This window comes from Delphinus delphis, chromosome 10 (assembly GCF_949987515.2).
Source record: "Delphinus delphis chromosome 10, mDelDel1.2, whole genome shotgun sequence".
Taxonomy (NCBI): Eukaryota; Metazoa; Chordata; class Mammalia; order Artiodactyla; family Delphinidae; genus Delphinus; species Delphinus delphis.
In genome coordinates, this window is record NC_082692.2 from 63,313,449 (window position 1) to 63,339,996 (window position 26,548).

At 58.2% G+C, this 26,548-nt stretch overlaps 1 protein-coding gene and 1 long non-coding RNA gene across 4 annotated transcripts; one reads left to right on the forward strand and one right to left on the reverse strand.

The window, feature by feature from the left end:
* The first annotated feature begins 3,225 nt into the window (after positions 1-3,225).
* On the forward strand, positions 3,226-24,989 carry PTH1R (parathyroid hormone 1 receptor). 3 transcript variants are annotated; one of them, XM_060021426.1, is made up of 15 exons: positions 3,226-3,242; positions 4,264-4,386; positions 14,960-15,062; positions 16,963-17,097; positions 18,715-18,825; positions 18,937-19,055; positions 19,224-19,318; positions 19,544-19,736; positions 20,240-20,393; positions 21,994-22,054; positions 22,418-22,484; positions 22,771-22,865; positions 23,526-23,667; positions 23,773-23,814; positions 24,484-24,989. In XM_060021426.1, exons 2-15 carry the CDS (start codon positions 4,312-4,314, stop codon positions 24,859-24,861), a joined length of 1,770 nt encoding a protein of 589 aa, XP_059877409.1. In that variant the 5' UTR covers positions 3,226-3,242; positions 4,264-4,311; the 3' UTR covers positions 24,862-24,989. The 3 variants fall into 3 exon arrangements, with proteins under 3 accessions (XP_059877409.1, XP_059877408.1, XP_059877410.1); XM_060021425.1 differs by lacking the exon at positions 3,226-3,242 and having other exon boundaries at positions 3,953-4,386; XM_060021427.1 differs by lacking the exon at positions 3,226-3,242 and having other exon boundaries at positions 3,953-4,386; positions 23,530-23,667; positions 24,484-24,740.
* LOC132431667 (uncharacterized) lies at positions 15,014-18,525 on the reverse strand. The gene is made up of 3 exons (XR_009520781.1): positions 18,177-18,525; positions 15,676-15,731; positions 15,014-15,049 (listed from the first exon to the last, which is right to left on the reverse strand). It is a non-coding gene; the product is annotated as an uncharacterized lncRNA (long non-coding RNA).
* Positions 24,990-26,548: the final 1,559 nt, after the last annotated feature.

The following is a 26,548-nucleotide window of genomic DNA, read 5'->3' on the forward strand; positions in this document are numbered from 1 at the left end:
CTGAAACGGCTGTAAAAGTGGCACCTAGGTTCACTTATGGCCTGGCCATTCCCTCCCCTACCAGCCCCTTGCCTTGAAAAGCTTCCAGAGGGGCTTGGGAACCTGGAAAGAGGTCAGGGATTGAGGCTTGATGGGGGCTCAGCCTGGGGTCAGGGTTCAACCAGGGGTTGGAGATCAGACAAGGAAAGGACTCAGCCTGGGGGTAAAGCTAACTCTGGGATCAGGACTGAGACTGGGATTCAGGCTGACTTTGGGGCTAGGGTTGAGGGAACAAAGGGTCGGGGTCTATGGGCTAATTTTACCAGATAGCTTCCAAGCTCGGGCAAGGGATTTTCTGAGGGAGTGAGGCCAGGCTGCAGGTCTCAGAGAGCCTCTGTTTTTCCTGTTTGAGTCTGGTGCCCACCCAGGCCCCAGGGTCTGTGTACCTTGGCCAGAGCCCTACTCATGGTGGCCGTGGCGGCAGCAGAGGCCTGTCAGCCTAGGGCTGCTGAACCAGAGAGCAGCCCCTGCTCCAGTTCTGAGCTCCAGTGACAGCCTTGGCTCCTCCTCCTAGGCCCCAGCCTGGGGATCAAAGAGGGGAGTCCCCACAGGGACTTACTCCCACTCCCCACCCCCAACCAGAACTTTCTAAACGCCATTGAAACTGACCTGAAACTGACCAGAAACTGACCCTGGGGCCCTGGGGCTTGCCTGTCAAAAAGGGTGGGCTGTGCTCTGCCAGGCACTGGGGTGCTACCAGTTAATGTGTGACACTCCCACCCCCATGGTGGCACTTTAACCAGAGGCCTGGGGGTGATTTAGGGGGTCAGTGGCCCCGCCCACAGTGGTGGAATGTCCAGCAGGAGACTCTGGAGTGAGGCACAGGAATGACGGCTAGGGAAACACCCTTAAGGGGCCCAGAGCCCATGATCCCTCTGTGCAGCCCTATCCACAGCTAGCCCACCCTGGTCCTCCCAAGCACAGGGTATTGTTTGTTTCTCAATCTCAAGCTTGCTGGTGTCAGATCTGAGAAGGACTTCCTCCATCAACTCCTAGTTTCACCTCTCAGTACCTCCAATCCCTCCATGAACGTTCTTTTCCTATCATCAAGGGGTGTGGGTCATCAAATCATAAAACTTGGAATCGAATTGCTTAGAAACAGAGACATAAAGCTTCTTTGAAGAACCATGGGTGTTCTTTAGGTGCCTGCTCTGGGCACCTGAGCCTCTGTCCCTGTTCCCAAAGAGCCCACACACCATAGGGAGCAGTCCCCAAACCACAGCCACCCCTCCCCCAATAATGGAAGAGATGGAGACACAAGGAGGGAGAGATGTCCTCTACACCAGGCAAAGAAGTATGATCCTGGCTGAGGAAACTACAAAGGCAAAGGCAGCGCAGTGAACACAGAAAGAAGACCAGGAGCCTAGTCAACAGTGCCTGTTGAGGAGAGTCACCTTTGGAGGAAACTGCCTCAAACAGCAGTCTAAACACCAGGACAAGAAACTTGAGGGTAGTGGGGCATGGAAGAGAGTATGGCCATAGAGATGTATGGAGAAGACCCTTGTGGGTACAGTCTGGGAGATGGGTGGGTTTGAGCAGGAGGAGGGGGTGGGTTGCCAGGAAAGTTGGCTGCAATTGGACTCCAGTGGCCTTAGGGCTTGAGCTTGGGCACTCATTCACTTTGAAGAGAGGGGTCATCCCTGAGACAGGGGGCCGATTTGAGGGCTCTGAGGAGCTCAATTTCCACAGGCTGAGCCTGGGGAGCCCCCAGAGTCCATGGGTCTCTCAGAAACCCAGAGAGATACCCACCCTCGGAGGCACTGCAACAGTAAAGTTAAAAGTGCCCTTTGAATCAGCTGGTCAGCTCCCCATTTTACAGATGAGGAAACTGAGGCTCAGACAGCAGGAGAGTCGTCGTGTCCAGGATACACAATTGGTAAGTGGGAGACCTGGGGTTGCCACTTAGCCCGGATATTTCCTAGGGCCCTGACAGTCGCATTAACTTCCTCCTGACCATCCTTAAAGCCCTTTGCTCCAGGCATCCCCAGGCCCTCCCTGAACCTCAGCTTCCCCACCTGATACTTAGAGGTTGTAGGCTTGGGGTCCGAGGTCCCCTCCTCTGAGCCCTCCTGCATCCCCCCCTGGGCAGGAGCACATAAGCCCCGCCCCCATCTGGCCTCTGCCCCCAAAGTCTCCTCCCGCCCTTTTCCCAAGTTGAGGGTCCCCAGTGGACCAGAGCCGGCCAAGAGCTTTTGGGGGTGTGAAGGAGTGGGATAGGGAGGTGGAACCCCACGGTGGGGGTCCCGGCTGAGCCCTTGGTCTTGCGGCCTCTAGCCGCCCGGGGTGGAGTCAGGGGCGGTGCTAGAGAGGCCGGGCCGGCGTCTGGATGGGTAGGGACTCGGAGAGACCCGGACCCGGGAGAGACTGGGGAGGGAGAGAGAGGGACGTGAGCCCAGAGACGCGGGCAGGGACGGGGGCGGGTCTGGGGCACAGCAGACCTACCCACTTGGGAGATTCCTGAGGCTGGGGGTCCAGGCGAGGGCGGGGCGGGCAGGAGGGCGGTGGCGGAGCCAGGCTCTGGGGCTGGCGGCAGAGCAGCCTCTCCGGGGATCCCGGTCCAGCCTGAGCGGGAGTCCCGCGGGCGGACAGACAGCGCTGCGGCCGGGGGCGCGCTGGGTACCTCCAGTGAAGAGGGCCTGCTTCGCGGCTGAGGGCCCCTATTCACCGGCCGGGGCCGGACGATCAGAAAAAATAACGTCTGTGCCTTCCCGGAGAGGAAAATGAAGCGGCGGGAGCGGCTCGGGCCACGTTCCCGGGCCCCGATGTCAAAGCTCCCCGGGCCCCGTCCCCTCCACACTCACATCCCGCCGCTGTGCGACCCCGGGCCGCGGCCTCTAGAGAAATGTCCCGGGGCAGGGGGCGGCGAGCTCCGCTCTGCAGCTCCACACACCCGCGTCGGAGAAGACGGAGGGGGGGCGGGGGCGGGAGAGGCCCAGGGAGGGCGCGGGGGAGGGAAGAGGCGCCCGGGCCGCGGGGTGGGGGGGGAGGGGGAGCGGCAGACGCCGAGGCGAGGGACGCGCGCGGCGGGCGGCGGCTCCGAGAGGCGGCCGGGCGGGGGGCGCTGGAAGCCAGGCCGGCCAGGGGGGAATCCCAAGAGCTCCATGAAGTCTCCCCGGGGCCGCGGACGGGGCGCTGTCCTGGGGAGGCTGTCGGGGGATCCCCGACACCCATGGCTAGGCGGGGGCCGCGGCGGCGCGCTCGGAGTAAGTCGGGGTTGGGGGCCAGCGGCGAGGGGAGCGGGTTGGAGTTGGGTAGGGTGACTCCGGGCCTGACCGGGGCGGGCGGGCTGGTTTGTCTCGGTGTCAGTCAGCGGCGCCTCTTCGGAGCCCCGTGGAGCCGCCAGCCCCGCGCCGCTCGGCTCCGTGGCTTTTTTGGAAACTTGCAAATGTTTTCGTAGAGAGAAAAGGGGGAGGGGAGGGAGGGAGCGAGGGAGTGACCGAAACGGAGCTCGGGGCTGCTGGAAGAACGGAGGCCAAGGCCGGGGGAGCTAGAGACGGACTGACAGACAGGCAGAGAGACCGGGCGTCCCGGCCGCAGGCGCGCTCTAGCGGCGCGGGCGCAGGCGGGGCTCCGGCCGAGGATGGGGAGGGAGTGCCGGAGGCGGCCGCGGACGGGATGAGGATCAGAGGGGGCCGAGGGGCAAGGAGCTGGCGGCCCGATCGCCGAAGGGCTCAGTGTCTTTGCAAAGTTGGGATCGAGTACCCAAGCTGCACGCCCGGAGCTGCGCAAAACGCGTCCCCCCACCCCGCCCCCCTACTTGCGCTAGCCGCGGAGCTAAAAATAACAGCCCGTTCGCCCCCTGCAGACCGCGACCCCAACCCCTCCCCCGACCCCTCCCCCACTGGGCGTGGGGCAAAGCCACAGCTCCCAGTTCCCCAAAAGAAAAAAAAAAGAAAAGAAAAGAAAAGGCGGTGCGGGGGGAGAGGGGGGCGGGGGGCGGGCCGGGGGCGGGGGGCCCGGCCATATGGATGTGATTTCTCCTCTCCGAGGCAGACGGGCAGCTCCGCAGCTCTCGGCGCCCGCCCGCCGCCCGCCCGGCCCCCGGCTGCCTCCCTTCCTCCCTCCCTCTCTCTCCTTTGCGCTCGCTCCCTAGCCCTCAGCGCATGGGCCCCGCGCCGGGCCCCGGGGCCTCGGGCCGCCGGGCCTCCGGGGTCCCCTAGGCCCTGGCGTGGGCGGGGCAGCCCGGCCTGACGCAGCTCTGTACCCCACCACCACCACCACCAGGGCCGGCAGCGGCGGCTGCCCCGAGGGACGGGGCCCTAGGCGGTGGCGATGGGGGCCGCCCGGATCGCGCCCGGCCTGGCGCTCCTGCTGTGCTGCCCAGTGCTCAGCTCCGCATACGTGCTGGTAAGTCCCCCGCTCGCAGTCCAGGACAGGCTTCGGGCTTGCTCTGGGGTCCCTGGGCGGGGGCTGGGGGTGGGGGGAAGGTGTCCAGGGCTCAGAGGCTTGAGTTCCCCCAGTATCCTGAACTTTGGGTGGGCGTCCCCTCTGGCCCGGGATCCTCGGTGCCTGCTGTCTCTGGGATGTCTGAACTCTGGGTTCCAGATGCCTAAGACTTCCCTATTTCTGAAGACTCGGTTGGGGTCCCAGGTCTGGAAATCTGTGGTTAGGGTCCTCCTATCTTCTGCTTCTCTGAGCATCACTGCTCTGTGTCTCCCTGGAAGATGACAGTGTGATCTAGCAGAAGATTAGGCTTTGGCCCTGATGTAGGGTCACACAGACTTTGCTCTGGGGTCCTCTGTTTTCTGCAAGTTTTGTTTGCAGTCTGGGACACAGGGCTGTGGGTCTGAGGTCAGGGGGTAGGATTTAAGGGCCCCTCAAGCTCTCACCTTCGCATGCACACACACATGCGTGCACTCATGCCCAGCTTCACCCAGATGGGAAGATGTCTGCCCAGGGAGGCGGGTATGGTGTGGTATGGAGGAGGGATGGAGCTCCCCTGAAGGAGACTGACCTCACAGAACACTCCCACAGGAGAAACATGCTCCGGTGAGTGAGGAGACCCACATTCGTACCCTCCTGAGAGCAGAGGCCAAGAGGGGACCAGAGAGAGAAGAAGCGACAGACAGATAAGGTTAGAGAGAGAGAAGAGAGAGACAGAGACAAAGAAGATGGGGGTGAGAGCTCCCCAGAGCAGGAGGAGTAGATAGACCAAGAATAGCAAAGAAAAATAGGGAGAGACTGGCGGAGGCCAAGAGCTGGAGACAAAGAGCTGAGTACCCTCCTCAGACTGGGCCAGGGTCTGGGGACCATTTCCTGGGGAGTCAGTCAGATCCCACAGCAGCCCTGTCCTGGGGGAATCAGCAATTGCTGAGGAGACTGTCTGCCTGTGTCTGACTTCAAGACCCCCTGCTGCCTCCCCCTCACCTCCCAGGTGCGGCTATTTGCCATCTAGAGACACAGGCAGGCAGCCTTCCCCTGACCAGCTCCCTATCCAGGTGGAGCCCCAGGCGGGAAGGCAGGAGCTCTTGGATTCCTCCAGCTCTGCCAATGTCTGTGTAACCTTGGGCTATCCTTCTCCACGCCTCAGTTTCCCTATCTGTAAAAAGACACCAAGAAGGAAACATTTGCCTAAGAATCCCTTGATCTGAGGCTCTCCTCTCCTCTGCTGGCCTCAGTACACCCCATTCACTGTTGTCCGTGCCCACACAGCATGGCACCCCAAAGCCAGAGACATCGCCCCATACAAGGATTTTTTGATAAGGAAACTGAGGTTCAGAGACTATCAGCACCCTGTGCAGGGATGCTCCAAACACTGGTGAATGCCGGGGCCCAGAGCTATTTCCCCTGCCTCCCCTCGGGCCAGGCTTACCTTTCCCAGGGCCCCTTCCAGGGTGTGTGAGCATAGCCACTGTGCAGAGCCAGCCAGTGTGGTCTGCGTGCACACATGTGTGCAAGTGACTGTAGAGGAATAGACAGGGTGATGGGCGTGGGTGACCTGTGAGTATATCTGTGTGTCGAAGCAGGGCTCTGTGGGACTCAGCATGGTATTCTCTGGGTCTGCGTAAGTGCGAGTGTCTGAGACCTTGTGTGAGCTCACGTGTGTCTGAGGCTGCGGTCTGCACATGACTTGTAGAAGCATAGTTATGCATGTGTGTGTGTCTTTGTGGTCACATGTGCATCCAGGTCTATTGTTTTCTTGTTTTTATTTAATAAATGCTTCTGTAGTGCTGTCTGCTTGCCAGAAACTGTTCTAAGCACTTTACAATATTAGCTAGTTTAATCTTTCCAACAACCCTCTGAGAAAGGTTCTGTTATTGTCCCCTTTAACTGACCTTCACACAACCGATATGACCATTATTTGTTGCATGTCAACAAGTGCCAAGCCCTGTGCCTCTATGAGGGACCCACACTGATTTCCAGGGAAGCTGAGGCACATGCAGAGAATTTGCCCAGCTTAGCCCTGGCCCAAGGCTGAGGGTAGGAAAGGAGGAGGGATGCCAGGGCTGCGTCTGCCCTGGGACCTTGTTGAGACATCTATGGCTGCACACTCAGGCCGTGAGTGCAATGAACCTTCCGTGGCTCCGGGGATAGAGGATATGGCCTGAGGGTCACCCAACACCCTGTAGGCCCCCTGGCCTCAGCTGGAGCCAGCAAGAAACTGAGTCTGCCAGCTCCCTCTCCTAAACCCAGGGGATACTGCTTCCACCCTCAGCTGATGGACCCTGTCACCAAACCAATATGCTGCCTGCCCAGCTGGCCCCAGGACCAGGCTCACATCATCCTCCATGAGGGAGGGACCTCATGGTTGGAGGACCAACAAGTGTCCCACTGGGAGGACACTGGCTGTGGCCAGACTCAGCTGGTCCATCTTGTGCCTTACAGAAAACAGTAGCTGTGAGGTTGGGAGTCAGGTGGGCTGAAGTTTGGAGGAAGGGATGGGCCCACAGATTGTGAGTGGGAGGAAACGGGTGGTCTTATCCTTGGGGATGCCTCATCCTAAGGACACCCTCAGCATGCACGCTTGCGAAGGGGAAACTGCAGTGGGAGAGGCTGAAGGTCAGCGTTGTGGGGTTGGGAGGCTTAGAGTGTAGAGATATGACCTCAGGGTCAGACTCAGGAGAGATTGGGGTAGGTGGGACCCAGGGAACCCTTCTCAGCAGGCTCCAAGGGCAGCTCAGCCAAGGGGCTCACTTTTAAAGACAGGAAGGAACCAACACGTATTGAACAGTGGCCATCCCCGGATTCTGACCTAGAAATGGTCACAGATAGTTTCTCATTCCAGCTGTTCATCCACCCATTTTATGGGAAAGGGCCCTGAGGGTCACACAGTGAGTCTGTGGCAGAGGTGGGATTTGAACCCAAGTCTTCAGACTCCTGCACTGAGCGTCTTCCTCCAAAGCAGGGTGAGGGCTTATGCTGGCAGGAGATCCCTATGTCCCACTTAGGTTTTCTTTTTCTTCCTTTTCTTTCTTTTTTTTTTTTAAGTAGAATCCTTTGGTTATTTTACTTTTATTTTCTTATTTTAATTTCATAACTAATACTGGAATATGTTCTTTCTTTTATAAAAGAGTCAAGTAATACGGATTAAACAGAAGTTATCCTTGATTACTCCCAAACCCATTCCCTATTCTAGAGAAAGCAATTTTAAACAGTGTGGGTGGGGGATGTCCTCCCAGATCCTTTTCTGTATATTTCCAAACAGGTACCTTTTTGTGTGCATATAAAGTAGATAGTTTTATTCTGTCATTTGCTCTCTGTTTGTTTTTATAAATTTATTTATTTAATTTATTTATTATCTTTGGCTGCATTGGGTTCGTTGCTGTGCACAGGCTTCAGTAGTTGTGGCTCACGGGCTCTAGAGCGCAGGCTAGGTAGTTGTGGCGCACGGGCTTAGTTGCTCCGCGGCATGTGGGATCTTCCCGGACTAGGGCTCGAACCCATGTCCCCTGCATTGGCAGGCGGATTCCTAACCACTGTGCCACCAGGGAAGCCCCTCTATTTGTTTTTTAGTAAATGATAGCAGTTTGTAGATAGGGCTCTGCCATGTGCATTTTTCTACTTACAGATGTGTCTTGGAGATCTTCATGTCAGTGAATATAAATCTTTTTAAAGGCTGCATAGTGTTCCAAAACCTGAGATTCATTAAGCAGTCCCTAGGAATGTACGTTTAGATAGTTTCATGTGTGTTTGTATGAGTGTGTGTGTGTGTGTGTGTGTGTGTGAGAGAGAGAGAGAGAGAGAGAGAGAGATTCCAGATGGTGGCAGGGAAACTCCTTGAAGTGCCTTCTCATGTCCTTGTGTGACCATTTCCCTGTAGGATATTTCTAGATTCTGTCATTGCTGGGTCTGAGAACATGCATATTTTTTATTTTAATAGATATGGCCACACTGCCCTCTAAAAAGCCTGTGTGGGTTTGTACTCAGCACTAGGAATGACGGAGGAGGTCTCTTCCCCACACCCTCTGTCTCACAGGGTAGCCCGAAGATTCTTTTCCTCACCTTGGCCATGGTGTCTCTTGCCATTTTAATATGCCAATTACCAGTGAGCTTTTGGACTTTTACATTGGCTTATTGTCCATCTTCTAAGAGCTTGCTCAGAGCCATTACCCATCTTTCTACGGGTTATTTGTCTTTTTCGTATTGATTCGTTGAAGCTTTTTATATCACCTGCCCTTAAACACCTCCACCCTCCACCCCAGCTCTGGGAGCTGCCTGTGGACAGAGCAGGAGGAGGGGGGCCGAGCCCTCCCGGGAACTTGGGTTTTCTTCGGAATGTTTTAATGAGGCATCAAGAGGCCTCCCCCAGATTCCTGTTGTGGGCCTTCTGGGGACACTCCCTGGTCCGGCCACCACATCAGGAAGGCAGCTCTTTCAGAGAGCCCCCACGAAAAAGAAAGGGTGGAGTGGGGGGTTTGCAGATGCCTGAAATTGTCTGCAAAATATAGTGTGACTGGGAGAGGGTGCAAAGTTTTGCTCAGATTCTCAAAGACATCAGAAACCTCCAAACCTTTCAGAACCCCAACTCTGGGACCTGCCTTTTGCAGAGGTGAGACCTGGTAGGATTCTGTTCTGCTGACCAGGTTGGGACCTGCCTTGTGCAGAGGTGAGACCTGGTAGGATTCTGTTCTGCTGACCAGGTTATGGTTAGGTTAGGTCATACCATCCTTCTGGGCCTTGGTCTCCAAGCCCAGGTAGAGGCCACTTATGAAGATCCACAGGGTCCTAGCAGCCAACTCTGCCATCCCAGGCTCCATCCCACTGCCTGCCCTGAAGGCCTCCACGCTGGCCAGGATGAGAGGCGTCACAGTGCCTCCCCCCAGCCCCTCCCAGCCCCGAACACAGGCAGCCTGTTCAGGAAGGCCAGGCGGAGGGGAGGAAAAGTCAGCACTTGTCAGCCATGGCGTGGTGGGGCAGGAGCGTCCCCGGCAGGGAACCCGTCCCAGCCTGCTCAGGCCAGACAGACAGACAGAAGGCAGCAAGGGCAGGGAGCAGTGCCTAGCCAGCCGGCATGGGAGACATCGAGGGGTGCCAGCACAGGTCCCAGTAGTGGGACCTGGAGAAGAGGGGCAGGAAGGCCAGGAGGTCACGAGGGGGTCTCCTGTTAGCCAAGGTTTTCTCCTCCTGGCTTTTCTGAAGGTACAAACTCTCCTCCCTCCTAATACGAGGGTGCAACTATCCTCTGCCCAGTTAGAGCTGAGCACAAGCTGCCATCACCCACGCCATCACCACCTGATCACCTTTAAGTCTGCGTCCATTCCTGAATTACCTTTGTGGAAGCTGCCTTAGGTGCTCTGCAAAGAGGCTCTTGCTTGACACAGTGAAAGATAGAATCCAGAAGAACTCTGTGGAAAACTGGTATTGAGGCTGGCACTAGAGGACCCATGTGGCGGGGTACTTCCTCCTTTCTTTCCCTTCCTCTGGGGTTGTTGCTTCAGTATCAAGCAGACCTTAGCTCCATTCCTGGCCCTCTTCTTTCAAACTGTACTCTCGCCTCAGTGGCCTCATTCGTAAGATGGGGATGTTGAAGGAGATGTGGTTAAAGCTCCAGGGGCAATGGCTGTTGCCAACATGTAGAGGGGCTCTCGTGGGGTGGGAGACACCGGTCACATCCAGGGATGAATGTTGGTAGATCTGCTTTCTCTGGAGGTGAGCAAGAAGCCAGCAGCTGTCTTCCCCTGGGGGAGCAGGCTGACGCCAGTCAGAGCAATAGATGAGATGACCCAAGAGGACATCCTGAGGCTGACACCAAGCAGTAGAAGGAGCCTCTTTCCCAGAGACAGAGGTGTCAGCAGCTGAAGAAGGATCCCTTGTATTTCCTCCTTTGTTTTGCCTGGAGGAGGAGAATGTAGGCATGTCTGGGATCACAGACAGCAAGTGTGTGGAATTTGGCAGTTAGGAGAGGAACTGAGAGGAGTGGCCCTCATTTGGTCAGTGGCACGAAACTGACTCTCCACCACCACTGTCACCGTCACACCTCCATCACCATCATTAGCCTTGACATCGCCCCACTCACTGTCTTCACCTCCACCCCCACTGCCCCCATCACTGTCATCTGCAGCTCCAACACCGTTCTCAGTGGGGTCTCCCTGGGAGCTGAGTTAGGAGGAGCTGCTTGCCCCCTGGCGGGAGGGGTACTGAGCAGATGGCTTTTCTCTTCCTTTGAGCTTCTGAACTCAGGAAATGAGAAGCACATCCGGGCTTCTTGACCACACATTACTTTCTCTCTGAGACAGCAGCTTCTATGTTTGTAGATAACATACTGGCTTCCAGCCCGCATCTGCACCCTGCCTGTGGCCCCACAAATACCAGCCCTAGGCTCCCAGGCCACTTCTCTCCCTGCATGTTCACAAACTGCAGATCACGCACATGTGTGCACACAGGAAGGTTCCACGTTGGAGGGTTGAACATGGGGAGAGTGCTACAGCCGAGCCCTCCAATGGTTAGGTCAGGGGAAGTCAGCCCTAACCCGAGACTGTAGGAGGGGCGTGGGAGGAAGAGGGGTTCGGGACACCTGGCACCAGGGCTAGGTGACCCTATCAGTGGTGGGTATGGACTAACTGACCCTTGGCCATGACCCAGCTCCAGGTCCCTCAGTCCTCATCCGTGAGACCCGAGATGCACAGACTCTCTGGATCTAAAATGATACAAGTCTGAGTCCTCCTTACCAGGAGCTAGGCCAGGAAACACTGAACTCTGCAGGGGGAAAGGGGCTGGCCGGGGAGGGTGCAGCGGATGGAGTGGCCAGGCCAGGAGGCGAATCAGAGCTCTCAGCATTTTCTGCATCACTCCACTAGAAAAGACCTCACTCAGGGCAGAGGCAGAGGAGGGGCCCTCCTGCCCCTTAAGCCCAAGTATGGGGGTCTGGCAGTGACCCTGAATCTTAGTGTGAGTCCAGGGTGGATCCAGAAATGCAGGGAGTTATCGGGGTGTCCTTTCACCCCAAAAGCTGGCCAGGCAGACCTCACCTGCAGGCCCTCCTGTACCCCCTGCTCCCAATCCTCCTTGGAGTCCCACCACCCACCTGCTCCTCACTGTGGCCCCCTGGTCTCAGTCATCTACTCAGAAAGTCTCCCCCTGCCTCTCTGGGCCCTGAGCCTGGGGGCACCCATGGTGCCCGGCAGCACAGTGGCCCATAGCCAGAGGCGGAGGGCCATGACTTGGTGCTGCTGCTGACCCAGTGGTAATAATAGCAACCAGCTTTTTGTGGGCCCCACCCCTGCCCAAGCTTTTCATACAGGACCTCATTTAACCCTCACAACAGCCCTATTATTATCTTGATTTTACACATGGGAGACTGAGGCACAAGGGTTAAACAGCTTTGCCAAAGATACAAAGTCAGTCAGTGGTGGAGACAGGATTCAAGTTCCGGTGCTGGGCAGAATCTCCTTAGATGAGGAGAGGGTGCAGCTGGAGGGAGAGGTGATGGACGAATTCCAGGCAGGGGAGCTGTACTCTAAAGCAAGTGGGGATGCCCTTGGTGTAGAGCTGCCCTCCACCCCTTGGGAAAGTGCTTTCTTGACTCCTTGGCTTGAATTCTTCTTGCTGCAATGGCAGTTCTGCCGTGATTGGGTGACAGAGAAATGGGGCGCACAGTCCAGGGAGGCCAGAGATGGTGCCACCGTCCCTGTGGGTGAAGGAATCTGGGGGCTATCTGGTGCCTGAAGCACATGCCCCTCTCCTGGGCATTCCCAGACCCACCGGGAAATGAGACTCCAGAAAAGAGGATGTGCCTCCTCTTGGCCACAGAGGGCAGCAGTAGCAGTAGGTGGCGGCTGAGCAGATGCCTTGGGCCTGTGATAGGGGGTGTGGGTCAGTTCCTGGTCGTCACCCAGCTGCACACCTGTCTGTCTGTCAGTCTGCCAAATGGGCAGTTTTCAACCCATGGCTGCATGCCTTTAGTCTAGGCCATCAGCCGTAACCCTCAGTGGGTCACATCAGTGGGCTAGTCTGTCTATCGGGAGGGCTGGTGTGCCAGACTTTGGGGACTGGTGGAAGCCTGTCAGCCACTCAGGAGCTTTTCCTCAGCTGGAAAAAATCTGGTGATTATCTGTTCATCTTGAAAGAGATGAAGGTGGGCAGAAGGAGGAAGGGGTGGTGGGGAAGGGGGCATGCTGAGGGAGTAAGGATAAGATGATAGGAAAGGTGGTACTGACCGTGGTTACGGGGCTGGTGGCAGTGATGGTGCTGATGTTGCCTTTGGTGGTAATGGTGCTGGTGGGGATGGCAATGCTGGTGGTAATACTGGAGGTGGTGGTGATGGTCACGGTGGTAATCGTGCTGGTGGAAACAGCACTGGTGGTGGTGATGGTAATGATGTTCTACCAGTTGTGATGGTGATGATGGTGGGTATACCGATGGTAATAGTAGTTAGTGCTCATGGGGGTAATGGTGGTGCTGCTGCTGCCGCTGCCGGTGGTATCGGTGGTATTGGCGGTGGGCGGCGTGGTTGTGTTGGTGGTGTTGGTTGTGGTGGTGATGGTGGTGGTGGTTACTGACAGAGGTACTAGTTGCAGTAATGGAAATGGAGGTGAAAGGGTGCTGTAGTGGGGGTGGGATGGGCAGGGCAGCTACCCAGGGATCAGACCCCTCAGCAGCTTGGATCCCCAATGCCAGAGGCACAAAGAGAACTTCAGGTTAGTCTTGGAGCCCCCTGGATTAGGGAAAACCCTAGTTGTCCTCCCTCAAGCCCCATCTCCCCAGGGCTACTTCTGCCCCAGCCTGCTCAGCCTTAGCTGCGGGTGGGGGAAGTTAGAGGAGCTGTAGGGGCCAGCAGCAAGCACGTGGGAATCTCTCCAGCAGTTCCCGGGCATTGGGTCCAGCTGAGATCTCAGGGTCCAACTCAGACGCCAGTGATCCGCGAAAGCACGGACACCCACAGACATGCAGGCTAATGAGCAACCGTATCACACACTCGCAGACACACACACGCGGACCTTTACCCAGAAACATAGGTACACATGCATGTTCACAGACACCTCAGGCTCACGTCCCAAATGTGCGTGCTGGACGATCCCCACGTGAGAATATACAGAGACAGGGGCACACACGAGTGCACACACCAGCCAGACAGCATTGTGCGCGGCCACTCAAGGCTGTGCCGCCACTCACACGCAAAGACGCGCACGCGCCTCTGCTAAGTGAAACCAGCAGAACCCAATCCCAGCCGAGCCAACTGGAGACTCCTTGGCCCTAGAAGCCCTTGCTGCTGCCACCGAGAGACTCGGTCAATTAACTTCTCCCTTCAGCGGTCTCCCTGACCCTCCCGGCGGCTGCCCGCCCCCGCGTAATGGAGCCCGCCCCTTCCCCCCACCTCCACCTCCCTCCCCTGCCTCCTCTGGGCTCTCCCACCCTCCAAAGCTCCGCTCAGACTGAAGGGACCGGGCCCTGACAGGGGATGTCTGAGGGGATGCAGCTCTGCCTGTTGGAGGTCTAAGGGAACCAGGCTCTGTCCTGGGGGTCTGCGGGGACATGGCCCTGACTTGGGGGTGAAGGTGGGGTCTGAGGGGATGCATTAACCTCTTGTGGGTCCCACTCATGGGAGTGGCTGGGCTTGGGCACACTGAGTTTTTCCCAGGGCGGGATGCTGCCTTTACCCCCTGACTTCCTTCCAACCCTAAGTCAGGGAAACAGAGGCTCAGAGTGAGTCCCATCTCACCCCCACCTCCGTGACGTTCCTGCTCCCTTCCTGAAAATGATGCCAGTGAATCCTCGTGGGTGGCAGCCAATACCCAGGGTGTACATGCTGGAAGGAAAGAAAGGAAGGACATTCCAGGCAGAGGGAACAGCAGGAGCAAAGGCCGGTCCACATCATCAGAACACAGGGTCTACTTGGATGTAGGGAAACTTCCAGATAAGCAATGGATGTGGGTGACTCCCACCCACAGCCTGCACAGGAGTGCCCCGCCCAACCCAGACCACTTGCCAGCAATTTCTCCATCCTCTCCCTCTTGGGACCTCAAGGGTGGGAGGAGTTGAGGCACTCTCCATTCACGGGGAAAGCACTGACTGGGGAGAGGGCCAGGATGGAAATTGGTGACTCCCAAGGTCCCGAGGGCACTAGGACTTGAAGGAATCCAGGCCCTGTTTCTTTCCCCAGAGTTCACCACCCCTTATCCACCCCCTCTCCACCCAGGTCCCCAATAGACAGCCAGGATCCTGTGAGGATCCACCCTGGGACATTCCATCCCTTTCCCATGTACCCCTGGGGAACAGACTGGACAGAGAATATCAGTGGCTACAGCCTATGGGGTTACTATCGGGCAAGCAGGGGACAGCACCCCTCCCCCTTTTTTCCCTATGGTGGGGCAGGCCCTTCCCCTTGAAGCCGAGGCTTCCCATCTGTACAATGGGGCTACATAAGGCAGATTTCCCGCATTCTTTGGAAAGGGGGGGGAATCCCTCAAGGAGGTTGGGATAGTTGTGGAGTCTGCTGCTCTGCTGGGAAGTCCTGCCTGCAATCTGACCTTCGGCTTGGTAGGTGGATGCAGATGACGTCATGACCAAAGAGGAGCAGATCTTCTTGCTGCACCGTGCCCAGGCCCAATGTGAGAAGCGGCTCAAAGAAGTCCTGCAGAGGCCAGGTGGGGGCGGGGCTAAAGGAGGAGGGTCTGGGGGCAAGGTCAGGAGACAGAGGGGCCAGAGGAAGGTGGGAGTCCAGGATGCAGATCCAAGTGGCACCAAGGGAGGGTAGGTCCAGGTAAAGTGGGCCAGGCCAAAGTGAGGACCAAAAATGGGGTGAGTCAGGTGAGATTAAAGTCAGCAGGCTCAGAGATGCACTGAGCCTCCCCTCCCAGGGTGGGGATAGGAGGTTACGGAGGCAACTACTGACTGAATTACCTCGAACTGGTTTAGATCTAGTGAGGCACGCCACGATCAGGAGCACTGACGAGGGCTCCAGACCCCGCTGGAGTGGGCTGGGACAGCTTCCTGCAGGAGGAGGAGCTATCCAGTGCAGGTGCAGAAGGAAGAATAGGTCTTTGAAAAAGGCCCCCTGGGCAAAGGGCAAGGCAGAGGTGTCCAGGGTCAGGAGAATGGGGCTGGAAGGGGAGGAGAATAGAGGGATACGGATGGGTTTCTATGTCAGTCACATCCACTGTCCAGTAAAGGGTTCTTGATGGGGTAGGAAGGCTTCCTTCTACCAACACAGCATCTCCATGGGACCCCTGCCATGGTGAAGCTGGGAGGGGCACTCACCTGACCTCACAGCTCCTGCCCCAGTCTCAAGCTGGTCTCTTCCTTGAGTCCCTTTCCTGGAAGCGGAAATGGAGCTTCATTAGCAACCATCCAGGCCTCTGACTCCTGTCTGATTAATCTCCTCAACCTGGAAGAGGCCCAGACCCCACCTGACTGGCAGGGAAGACAGCTTCCTCCCCCGCGCTGGCCCTCAGACTGCTGGGAGGGGATGCTGATGTACACCCAGGACGCAAGCACACAGTGACGTACCCTGGAGCCCACAGACTTTGCTCCCCTTCACAGGGACTGACATGGTCTCTGCAGTCACAGCCCTGCCCACACTGGCCCCGCCGGTGGCTCCCTGCTCCCCTGCCCCAGTCACATCAGGGTCTGGGCAGTCCTGAACCCAGCCGTCTTTCTGGTTGTGGAAGCATGGAGGCACCTCCCTCTGCCCTCTCTTTGTTCACGATGGAGGCCTTCCCTTCCCACTCTACCTCATCCTGCTACCCCCACCCTACTGATGCCCCAGGGTGCAGGCAGGAAAATGGGCACAGCCATTCTATCCCAGCCCAGGGTGTCTGCACTCAGCTTCTCATTGTTGCCACAAACCCCGACATGGGAGGGCCAGGGGGCCTTGGCTTGGGCTGTAGCTGAAGGTTAGATAATGAGGAAGACTTTCAGCAAGGAAGAGAGACCTCAGGCATCTCTCCAGTGGAGGGAAAGGCCAGGCCCCATCTCAGATGGAGAGTCTCCAGGGTCCCTTGTGGAAGCTGTGAACCCCTTACTTGGGTATCCTAGGGCAGGGGATGGGGTAGGTGGGCTCATCTGTCTTCCCTTGACAACTGCATCTTGCTCTTGTCTTTCGTACCACCAGCTTCTCGACCTACACAGCGCTCTGGCCGGGATTCATTTTCACTGTTTCACCTCTGTTGACATGACCACTACTGTCTACTTTTGCCATGCGCCCCCTGGTGGGGCCTTCGCCTCCTGCGTGGGCTTTGGCTGTGACTCCTGGGTCAGACATTTCTGCCCGGATTTACCGCTCAACCCACTCACTAGTTGATCCCACACCTGAATTGTGTTCGTTACCATTTGAACCCCTTGTTTACAGTCTCATGCCGACTGATTACTTCTGCACCTGGCAAGCACTTTACAGTTTGTAAAGCACGTCCCTACCTGTCATCAGCCTAGGTGTCAGCAGGGCAGGGGACAACCCCCACGGTACAAAGGGGGAGTCTGAGGCAGGAGGGTGCCCTGGGTCTTCTGCTGTAGTGCTGTCAACAGCCATAACTGGCCGAATTTCTCCAGCTGACATAATGGAATCAGGCAGAGGATGGGCATCTGCATCCACATCAGGGAAGCCCAAGAAAGAGAAGGCATCTGGGAAGCTCTACCCTGAGTCTGAGGAGGACAAGGAGGTGTCCGCTGGCAGCAGGCACCGAGGTACGTCTGTGCTTCCATGCATCCATCTGAGACCGACTCGGACCCACTTGCCCCACGGCTCCACAGCCTTCATGTGAGCTCATGCTCCTCGGCTCTTGTAGGAGGGGAGGTGCTAGGAGGAGACTCAGCCCAGGGGGCAGAGTGTGGAGGGGGCAGGCAAGCTGGATGGACTAGGGCCCCCAGGAGGTGTGGGCAGAGAATTTGACTGCACACCTCAGGGGTGGACCCAGGGCTGTGGCCCCTCCCATGGAGAGAGATGACAGAGAACCCAGGAGACAGAGGGGCAGGGAGAGGCTGGGAGAGACCCAGAGACAAAGAGAGGCAGGAAGAGACAGAGAGGGGACCAGGAGGCACACACTGGGACTGGGACTCAGGGTGTCATAGGAGGGTGCATCAAGACACATAGTGGGGTTGGCCATAGAGACAGAGCAGGACAGAAGGGCGGCTGTGAAGGGGTGGGGCCAGACAGTGGGACAAGGAGGGCAGAAGAGAAGAGGAGGGAGATGCGGGCTGCATTGTCCCTCAGGGAGGTAAGGAGAGACAAACGCAGAGCCCAGGCTGCAGCCACAGGGCCAGTTTGAACCGGCTGGGTGGGCAGCAGATTCCAGATGGGCCACATCTGGGAGGCTGTGGTCACCCTGTGGCTCCCCAGGGATCAGAGGGAATCGTGGGCCTGGCCAGGCGGGGCTGGGAATATGGTGCCCAGGACAGAGAGCCTTTCACCAAGCCGGGGTGGGTCTAGCCATCAAGGCAACCTTCCAGGGTGGCTGGAGAGTCCTGTGGTTGGAGCCCTGCAGGGGGAAGAAGGAAGCTGGAAGTGGAAAGTGGAAGATTCAGAGGCTGGAGACGCTCCAAGGTCACTTAGCATCTCTGCTGTGAGGCTGGAGCCCCAAAGTGGGATGTGTCTCCCTGCCTTGAATCCCACAGTTAGCACTTAGATTGGGGGGATTATATGTACCCCCACAAGTGGTCACCAGAGCCTCACAGCAGGTGCTCAGGGCGGGTCTTGGACAGTGGTGGAAGTGCATATCAATCCCAATTTCCCAATGAAGAAACTGAAGTGCAAAGAGAGTAGACACCTGCATGAGGTGGGCAGCTCTTCAGGAGTCCGGCTGGCACTGGAAACTAGACCTTCTTCCTCTAGTCCATGGTCCCTGGGCAAGGAGCACATAGGAAACATTCTCAGCTGAGGGACAGTTAGTCTGGGAACTTGCTCTTCTTTAGGGACACCTGGAAGGTGGGACCAAGAACAGAGAGAAAAGAGAGAGGCCTGGCTAGGGGCTGAGCACCAGAGGAGGGCAGGGCCCCGGGCTGTATGACCTTGGTAAATCACTCGCCTCTCTTGGCCTCCACCAGCCAATCTAGAAAATAGGACCATTACCAGCACCTGCATAGAGGGTCTGAGGGAATTCTATGAGGCCAGGTGGCTGTAGGGCACAGTAGGGAGTAAGGGCTCAATACATTCTCTCCAGAATGCTCCAGGCCTGAGTTCTCCAGTCTTGGGGCACACCTATCCCTGAGGGAGCCAGAGACCACAGGTGTGTTTATTCCTCTGGGTCACTAACCATGGATCTGACTGATGTCCCCCACCTGTTCTGTCTATCTCTGTGGTCACAGGGCGCCCCTGCCTGCCAGAGTGGGACCACATCTTGTGCTGGCCGCTGGGGGCACCAGGTGAGGTGGTGGCCATGCCCTGTCCCGACTACATTTATGACTTCAATCATAAAGGTAAGGCGGGCTGGAGTAGGGTGGGGACCACAGGGATGTCAGGACTTGGAGCTCAGGGCTTCAGTGGTGCCAGACCTCTCTGCCTGCCCTGACCCTCCTATGGACCTGCAGGCCATGCCTACCGTCGCTGTGACCGTAATGGCAGCTGGGAGCTGGTGCCAGGGCACAACCGGACATGGGCCAACTACAGCGAGTGTGTCAAGTTCCTGACCAATGAGACTCGTGAACGGGTGCGAGGCTTCCCCCTCCCTAACCTGACCCGTGTAAGGCCACCCCACTCCACTGGTGACCCCTGAACCTAGTCCTGACTCATCTAGCAACCTTAAAGTGGCCTCTGACCCTTAACCTGATGCTCACCCCAGTCCCAGGGCTCTGACAGTAACTCCCCACCTGCACAGGAGGTGTTTGACCGCCTGGGCATGATCTACACCGTGGGCTACTCCGTCTCGCTGGCCTCTCTCACCGTGGCTGTCCTCATCCTGGCCTACTTTAGGTGGGCGAGGCGAGGAGTGGGTCGGGGGTCTGGGGTGGGGAGGGGACGTGGTCGGGGAGGGGCCGAGGTGGGGGGCGTGGGGCGTGGCCAAGGGCGTGATTGGACCGGGCGGAGGCATAATGTCTCTCTTCCGCTCACTGTACCCCTGCACACCAAGCGCCGCTTCGTGCCCTCCCGCCGCGTGTCCCCGTGCCCCCACCCACGGTGTTGTCGCGCGCTCCGCAGGAGGCTGCACTGCACACGCAACTACATCCACATGCACCTGTTCCTGTCCTTCATGCTTCGCGCCGTGAGCATCTTCGTCAAGGACACGGTGCTCTACTCCGGCGCCACGCTTGATGAGGCTGAGCGCCTCACGGAGGAAGAGCTGCGCGCCATCGCCCAGGCACCGCCGCCGCCCGCCGCCGCCGCCGGCTACGTGAGTGCCCCGTCCGGCGGCCCGCGCCCGCCCGGGGCCCCTAGCCACCAATGGCTTCGCGGGAGCCCCACCCACCCTGCGGCGCCTCTGCCCTCGCCCCCGCCTGTCTCCTGCAGCCACGCGCTTCAGGCCACTCACACCCACCTCTCTGCGTGCATTGCACCTCTCAGCCCTGCTTCCAGGCCCTGTTGCCCAGAGCTTTGTGAGTGTTCCCCCTCCCCGCACTTTCATCAACACTCCTGCCTCGGCCCCGGACCACCAGTCACCCCACCTCTTCACCTTGATCCCCCACCCCCGTCGTCCGTGCCCTCCTGCCTGGGCAACATCGCCTCCACACACACCCCTCAGCCCCTGCCCTTGGTAGAGCCTGTCCCTTCCTCACCAGCTTGACTAGCACCTGTCGTATCTTACCAGCACCCCCTCCCACTGCCCATCCCTCAGCCCAGCCCAGCCCTCCCCAGATGCAGGTCCTGCTTTCTGGCTAACACCAGCTGGTCTCCTAGGTGGGCTGCCGGGTGACTGTGACCTTCTTCCTTTACTTCCTGGCTACCAACTACTACTGGATTCTGGTGGAGGGGCTGTACCTGCACAGTCTCATCTTCATGGCCTTCTTCTCAGAGAAGAAGTACCTCTGGGGCTTCACGATCTTCGGCTGGGGTACGCAGGCAGTGAGGTGCAAGCAGGGTGGGACCATGGGCAGCAGGGTCAGAGAGTGCCACTGAGGGGAAAGCACCCATACAGCGTATCCTGTGCCGGATGTGGGGCAGCAGGTGGTGAGCCGTCTGTGACTGACTGCCTCCCCCACCCCAAGCTCAGGGAACAGGGCTTGGCCAAGGGTTAGGGTTCACTTGGGGTTGTCTCAGCCTGGAGTTGGGGCTCACCTGGAGGCAGGTTCACCCGGGGTTGAGGCTCAGCTCAGGAGAGGGAGGGGGGGACTCTCAGGTCAAGATTCCACTCAGGATCAGAGTGGATCTTGGGTCAGAGGTCAGCCTGGGGCTGGAGTTGGAAGGCAGCTATTCTCACCACTGTATCACCACTGCTGGGGCTGGAGTTGGGATCTGGAACGCTCCCTCCACCCTGAGCCCCACTTCTCCACCAGTCCCCACGCTGCATGGAGCTGTCCATGCTTCTGCCACCCTGCCCACAGGGTCCATGGCCCAGAACTGCAGGCCTTGGCTCTAGCATCATCTAGGCTTCAGCAGCTCCTCTGCAGAATGGGTTGCTGGGGTTCTGCACTCCTCCCCCCACAGGCTGTGGGATCGAGTTACCAATAATTGTCCATTATTGTTGGCAGCTCCAGAGCTTGGCCAGGCTCCGGGGCAACTGGCCAGACTGCAGAAGGGTAGGCTGGGTGGCTGGAGCCCTCCCTGCGCTCAGCACCTAGAGGCCCTCACATCAACAGCCATAGCCTCCCTGCCCTTTGGTGGACACTCTGACCTTGACCTCATCCATGGCAAGCCCCAGAGTTGCAGGCTGATGTGGGCTCTGGGGCTAGAGGGTATCAGTGTGGGCGAGAAGCACACAGATAGGGGAACACAGAGAACTTTGTGGCACAGGAATGTCACAGCTCCTTTCCTTGCATAAACCCAGGTCATGCCCTGCCCTTCCCAAGGGTACCCTGGGCCCAGAATGAAGTGTGTGGGGGCAGAGGGTGGGGATTTGGGCTCATTCCTAGAGGCAAAACTCACTCAGAGGTACCATGTGCCATCTGAGTTGGCTTGGGCCTGGGCACACTGAGATTTCCCTGTAGCCCTTTATCCATCCTGGAACAACAGCACACCCTATCCAGCCTCATCCACGGGGCTAGGACTTTGTAAAGGGTGGCAGTGCTGGAATAGAAAACCCGTGATGATAAGCTCCCTCCCTCACAGGGAACCCCTAGCCCAGAGCAGCACCCTTTAGGGGAGGGGAGGGCAGAATGGACTGGGTGTGGATAAATTAGTGATACCTTATTCACCAAGTGCCCAGCAGGAGTGCATGTGTGGTACAAGATGCGGAACCAAGATGAGGTCAGAGGGCTGAACAGGGTCGTGAGGGCTGGAGCCCTGAGGGGAGGCTGTGCGGACAGCAGGGCAGCACATGCAAGAGTAGGGCTCTGTCACCAATTAGCCCATGTGCCCAGGGTGAGGGGGGTCAGGGACAATGGTGGGCTAAGCTGGGGGTCACCAGGGATGAGGGGAATGGGACTGGCAAGGTGGGCTGAGGAGAGAGACATCATGGACAGTCCCTCACACACTGTCTCCCTCTGTGCCCACAGGTCTGCCTGCCATCTTCGTGGCTGTGTGGGTCAGTGTGAGAGCCACCCTGGCAAACACCGGGTAGGTCCAGGTGGAGAAGTGGGCAGGAGGCTCTGACACAGGCCAGAAACACCCCTGCTACCCTCTTTCTCTGTAGAGCACGTGAGGGGCACCTCCTGTACCCTGGCCCTGAGTGGCCCAGTTTCGGGAGTTTTCAATTCAGCTTCAAGCTGGGTACCCGCTCAGGGTCAGCGGAGGCTACTTCAGAAGGGACCTCTGAGGGTGGCCTCAGGCCTGGCCATATATGACACTCCCCTGTCCTGTGCTCTTGGTGGGAGTTGGGGGACAGCTAATGTCGGAGCAGACCAGCTCTGGAGCCTCCCTGTGGGAAGGCTCAAGTTGGGAACGGCAGGGGGTGGGGGCTGATGCCTCAACCTCCCCCAGGTGCTGGGACTTGAGCTCCGGGAACAAGAAGTGGATCATCCAGGTGCCCATCCTGGCCTCCATTGTGGTAAGCAGGGGTGGCCACAGAGCTGGGTCGGGGTATGGACCGTGGGTCCCAGTGACCAGCCCCTGACAGGGACCTATAGAGGCTTCCCTGGACCCCAGGGTTGGAGCCACAAGGCCCAAGAAGCAGCTGATCCCCACCCGAGTCCACATGGGGAAACCAAGGGCCTAAGGAGCCACCTGGAGACACAGTGGCAGAGCAGAGCCTGAGCAGGGTCATGGGTCCCAGAGTCCTTGCCCCTCTCTGCTAGGGTGCAGCCTCGAGACGCAGCCCTCCCTCACTCCCACAGCTCAACTTCATCCTCTTCATCAACATTGTCCGGGTCCTCGCCACCAAGCTGCGGGAGACAAACGCTGGCCGGTGTGACACGCGGCAGCAGTACCGGTGAGCCACACCCACCATGCCCAGGCTCCTCAGAGTTCAGGGGTCATCCAACACCAGCACCATGTACAAAAGCAGACAGAGGCTCCACGAATGAGCCTGTCTCAAGGAAGGACTCAGCTCCTGACTCCCTTGCTGGCCCTGCCAGCAGTGATGGGATCTTGCCTGGCTTCTGGGGGCACCCCAAAGCCAGGCTGGGCCTCTTGGCGCTAGGCCCTGCACTAGAGCTGGGGTCTGGGCAGGACAAACCCAGACTTCTCCTCAGAGAGCTGGTCGCAGGGAGTCTGAGAGACAGGTGGGCAGTGGGTGGCCTTGAGAAGGCGGAAGCTTGACTGAAACCTGAGGAGGGACCTTGGGATACCGAGGTAAGGCCACGGGGGAGTGGAGGAGTGCCTGCAGAGGGACCAGCAGGTGCAAAGGGCCCTGGGACAGGGCGACATAACTTATGGTCCACTCTGGGACACCTCAGAATCAAGGGGCCCTGTTAACACTTTGCTGAGAAAACAAAGTGTCATTGGCTCAGGTGAACTGGGTTCCCCCACTGGCTGCCAGAGCCTCGGGCCTTTTAGTGGCTTCTGGAGCCTGGGGTTGGCAGGTCGGGGTACACAGCGCCTGTTGAGGGGGAAGTGGCTCCACCCTGACCCCCCTGCCCTGCTGGCCCAGGAAGCTGCTCAAATCCACACTGGTGCTCATGCCGCTCTTTGGCGTCCACTACATCGTCTTCATGGCCACGCCATACACCGAGGTCTCAGGGACGCTCTGGCAAGTCCAGATGCACTACGAGATGCTCTTCAACTCCTTCCAGGTGCGCAGCCCTGTCTGAGGGTGAGGGGCGGGTGGGGTTGGGAAGGCTGCTTCCACCCTCTCCAGATGCAGCTCTGGGCCCTGACCCAGTACCCTCTCTCCACAGGGATTTTTTGTCGCCATCATATACTGTTTCTGCAACGGCGAGGTAAGCGGTGGGCCACGCTGGGGCAAGGCAGGAAGGACGCAGAAGTGCCGGGGAGGGTGGGTGGAATTTCCTGGTGGTCCGGTGGTTAGAACTCCGTGCTTCCATTGCAGGGGTCCCGGGTTCGATCCCCGGTCGGGGAACTAAGATCCCACAAGCCGCAAGGTGCAGCCAAAAATAAAAAAAATTTTTTTAATTAAAAAATGAAAAAGAAGTTCCGGGGGTTCCCGAGTCCTGTCCCTTCATTCTTCTGCCTGGTTCTTACTCTGTTCCTCCAAGAACATCCCTGAGGACGTTCTGAAGGCAGAGAGAAGTCTTTCCAGATGATTCAGGCTGAGGATGCGCTAGGATTTGTGGGCAAAGCCAAGTATCTTCCCAGCCCCACGGTTGAATCGGTTGAATCGTCTGTCATCCAGATTGAACACTCATCCACCCTTGGGGTCATTTGAGCTTTCTAGATTCTGGGTGTGTCAACTGCCTGCAGCCAGGCGCCATGTTCTGAGAATGACGGGATTCTTCTTGGCCTTGAAATTTTCCAGTAACAGCCTGCGCCTCTTTACATTCAGTGCTGAGTGTTGCAGGGGCAGGGATGGGGGCACCGCTGGGGTTGGGGACATGTGGCAGAGGGGTTAGGGGCACACCTGACCACCCACCCTCCTCCTGCCATCCCAGGTACAGGCTGAGATCAAGAAATCCTGGAGCCGCTGGACATTGGCACTGGACTTCAAGCGCAAGGCACGCAGCGGGAGCAGCAGCTACAGCTACGGTCCAATGGTGTCTCACACAAGTGTGACCAATGTAGGGCCCCGCACGGGACTTGGCCTGCCCCTCAGCCCCCGCCTGCTGCCTGCTACCACAGCCAATGGCCACCCCCAGCTGCCCGGCCACACCAAGCCAGGGTCCCCAGCCCTTCAGACCACACCACCTGCCGTGGCCGCTCCTAAGGACGATGGGTTCCTCAACGGCTCCTGCTCGGGGCTGGATGAGGAGGTGTCTGCACCAGACAGGCCACCTGTCCTATTGCAGGAGGAATGGGAGACAGTCATGTGATTGGGGACCCGAGGGTTGGACCTGTGGACGTAAGGGTGGACAAGCGGACCAAGAGACAGGTTGTTGGACAGTTGCCCACTCAGGACTGGGGCTGGGAGGATAAAATAGGAAAAAAAAAAAAAAAAGGAAAAGGAAGCAGCGTGTGGCTTCCTGTGGTCTGAACTGGGCACCTATTCCAGGAGGGGAGGAGCTGGGAGCCATGGGGGTGTTCTTGGTCTTACCTCAGGAGGGGGTCTAGGAACCATGGGCCAGTCCCTGGGGGGTCGGGACCCAGCCCGGCAGAAAGGGCCTGAGAGAGGCCCCTGTCTAAGCCTAGAGAAGCTCAGGTTTGCTGGGTCATCAGCACCCCAGTGGCCCCATGCAGGAGGAGGGCCCCAGCCTTTCCCTGTCTCCAGCTGTCACCTCGGCTGCTCCCTGCACTTGTACACAGGCTCCACGGGCACCCAAGCTGCCTTTGGCCCAGGCTGAGTCCACAGACCTACTCACCCTGAAACACTCATATTGCCCACCTCTAGGACAGAGCTATGTCTTCCTTTCAGACTGGGTGCCCCCCAGGACAGAGTGGAGCCTCTCCTCTCAAACTGGATTTCCTCTAGAACATGGTTTAACCTCTTCCCACAGACTGAGGACCTCTTCCACCCCGTGACAGGGCTGTGTTTACTCCTCAGACTGGATACCCCCAGGACAGAGCTGTGTTCACCCTTCAGACTGTCCCCCCCGCAGAACAGCGCTATGCTCACCCCTCACACAGACCGGGCACCCCCCAGGACAGGGCTATACTCACCCCTCAGACTTGTTACCACCTTCCCTTTAGATGAACCCCCAAGACAGAGCTGTGCTTTCCCTTTGAACTAAATGCCCCCAAGACATGCTGGGTACCCCCCTCAGGTTTGGTGATCCCAAGCAGGGCAAGGTTCCCCCATATCCACTTGGATACCTCCTCCCCAAGGGCTGGCCCTCCTTCCTCAGGATTTTTGCACCCAGTCCAAGGCCAGGCCTCCCCCTTTAGACTGGGCAGCATTTGCCCCCTTGACTGGATGTCCAGGATAGGACTGGACCTCTTACATCAGTCTAAGCTCCTAGTCCAGGACAAGGTCTCCTCCCTTAGACCTGGAGCTCCTGGGCCAGGGCCAGCCCCCCCACTCAGAGAGACCCTGAGCCCCACCTGGGCCATCCAGGTGTTGGCAGAGGAAGTGGGAGCCCTCAGAGGGCCTGGCAGGCAGTCAGGACCCTGTTTGCCTTGAACAGGGGCTGGAGCCAGGTAGTCATTTCTCCCTTCAAGGCCTCACAGCCCAGCCAAGCCGCAGGGAACACGTAAACACCAGCCGAGCCGGGCGGCAGGCAGGCAGGGAGGAGGAGCCCAGAAGACCCTGACTCATCAGCCTCCTTGGCCACGGCGTCTGGACACCTCATGGTGCTGCTCTAGATTCCAAGTCAGGCCAGTAAGATGAGCTCCAGCTCCCACCTGTCTTGGGCATGAAGATAGGCCCGGCCTTTTCTGGCCTGTCTCCCCGCAGCCCAGGCTGAGGACCTCTGAAGACCCATGGAAGGAATGTACCCTGCTGGGGGCTCCTAGAACACAGGCCAGGCTTCAAGAGGAAGCTTCAGCTCAGAGCAGGATCGAGAGGGTCCAGGGGTCCAGGGTCATAGAAGAGAGGCCTCTAATGACCCACAACATGCCAGCCTG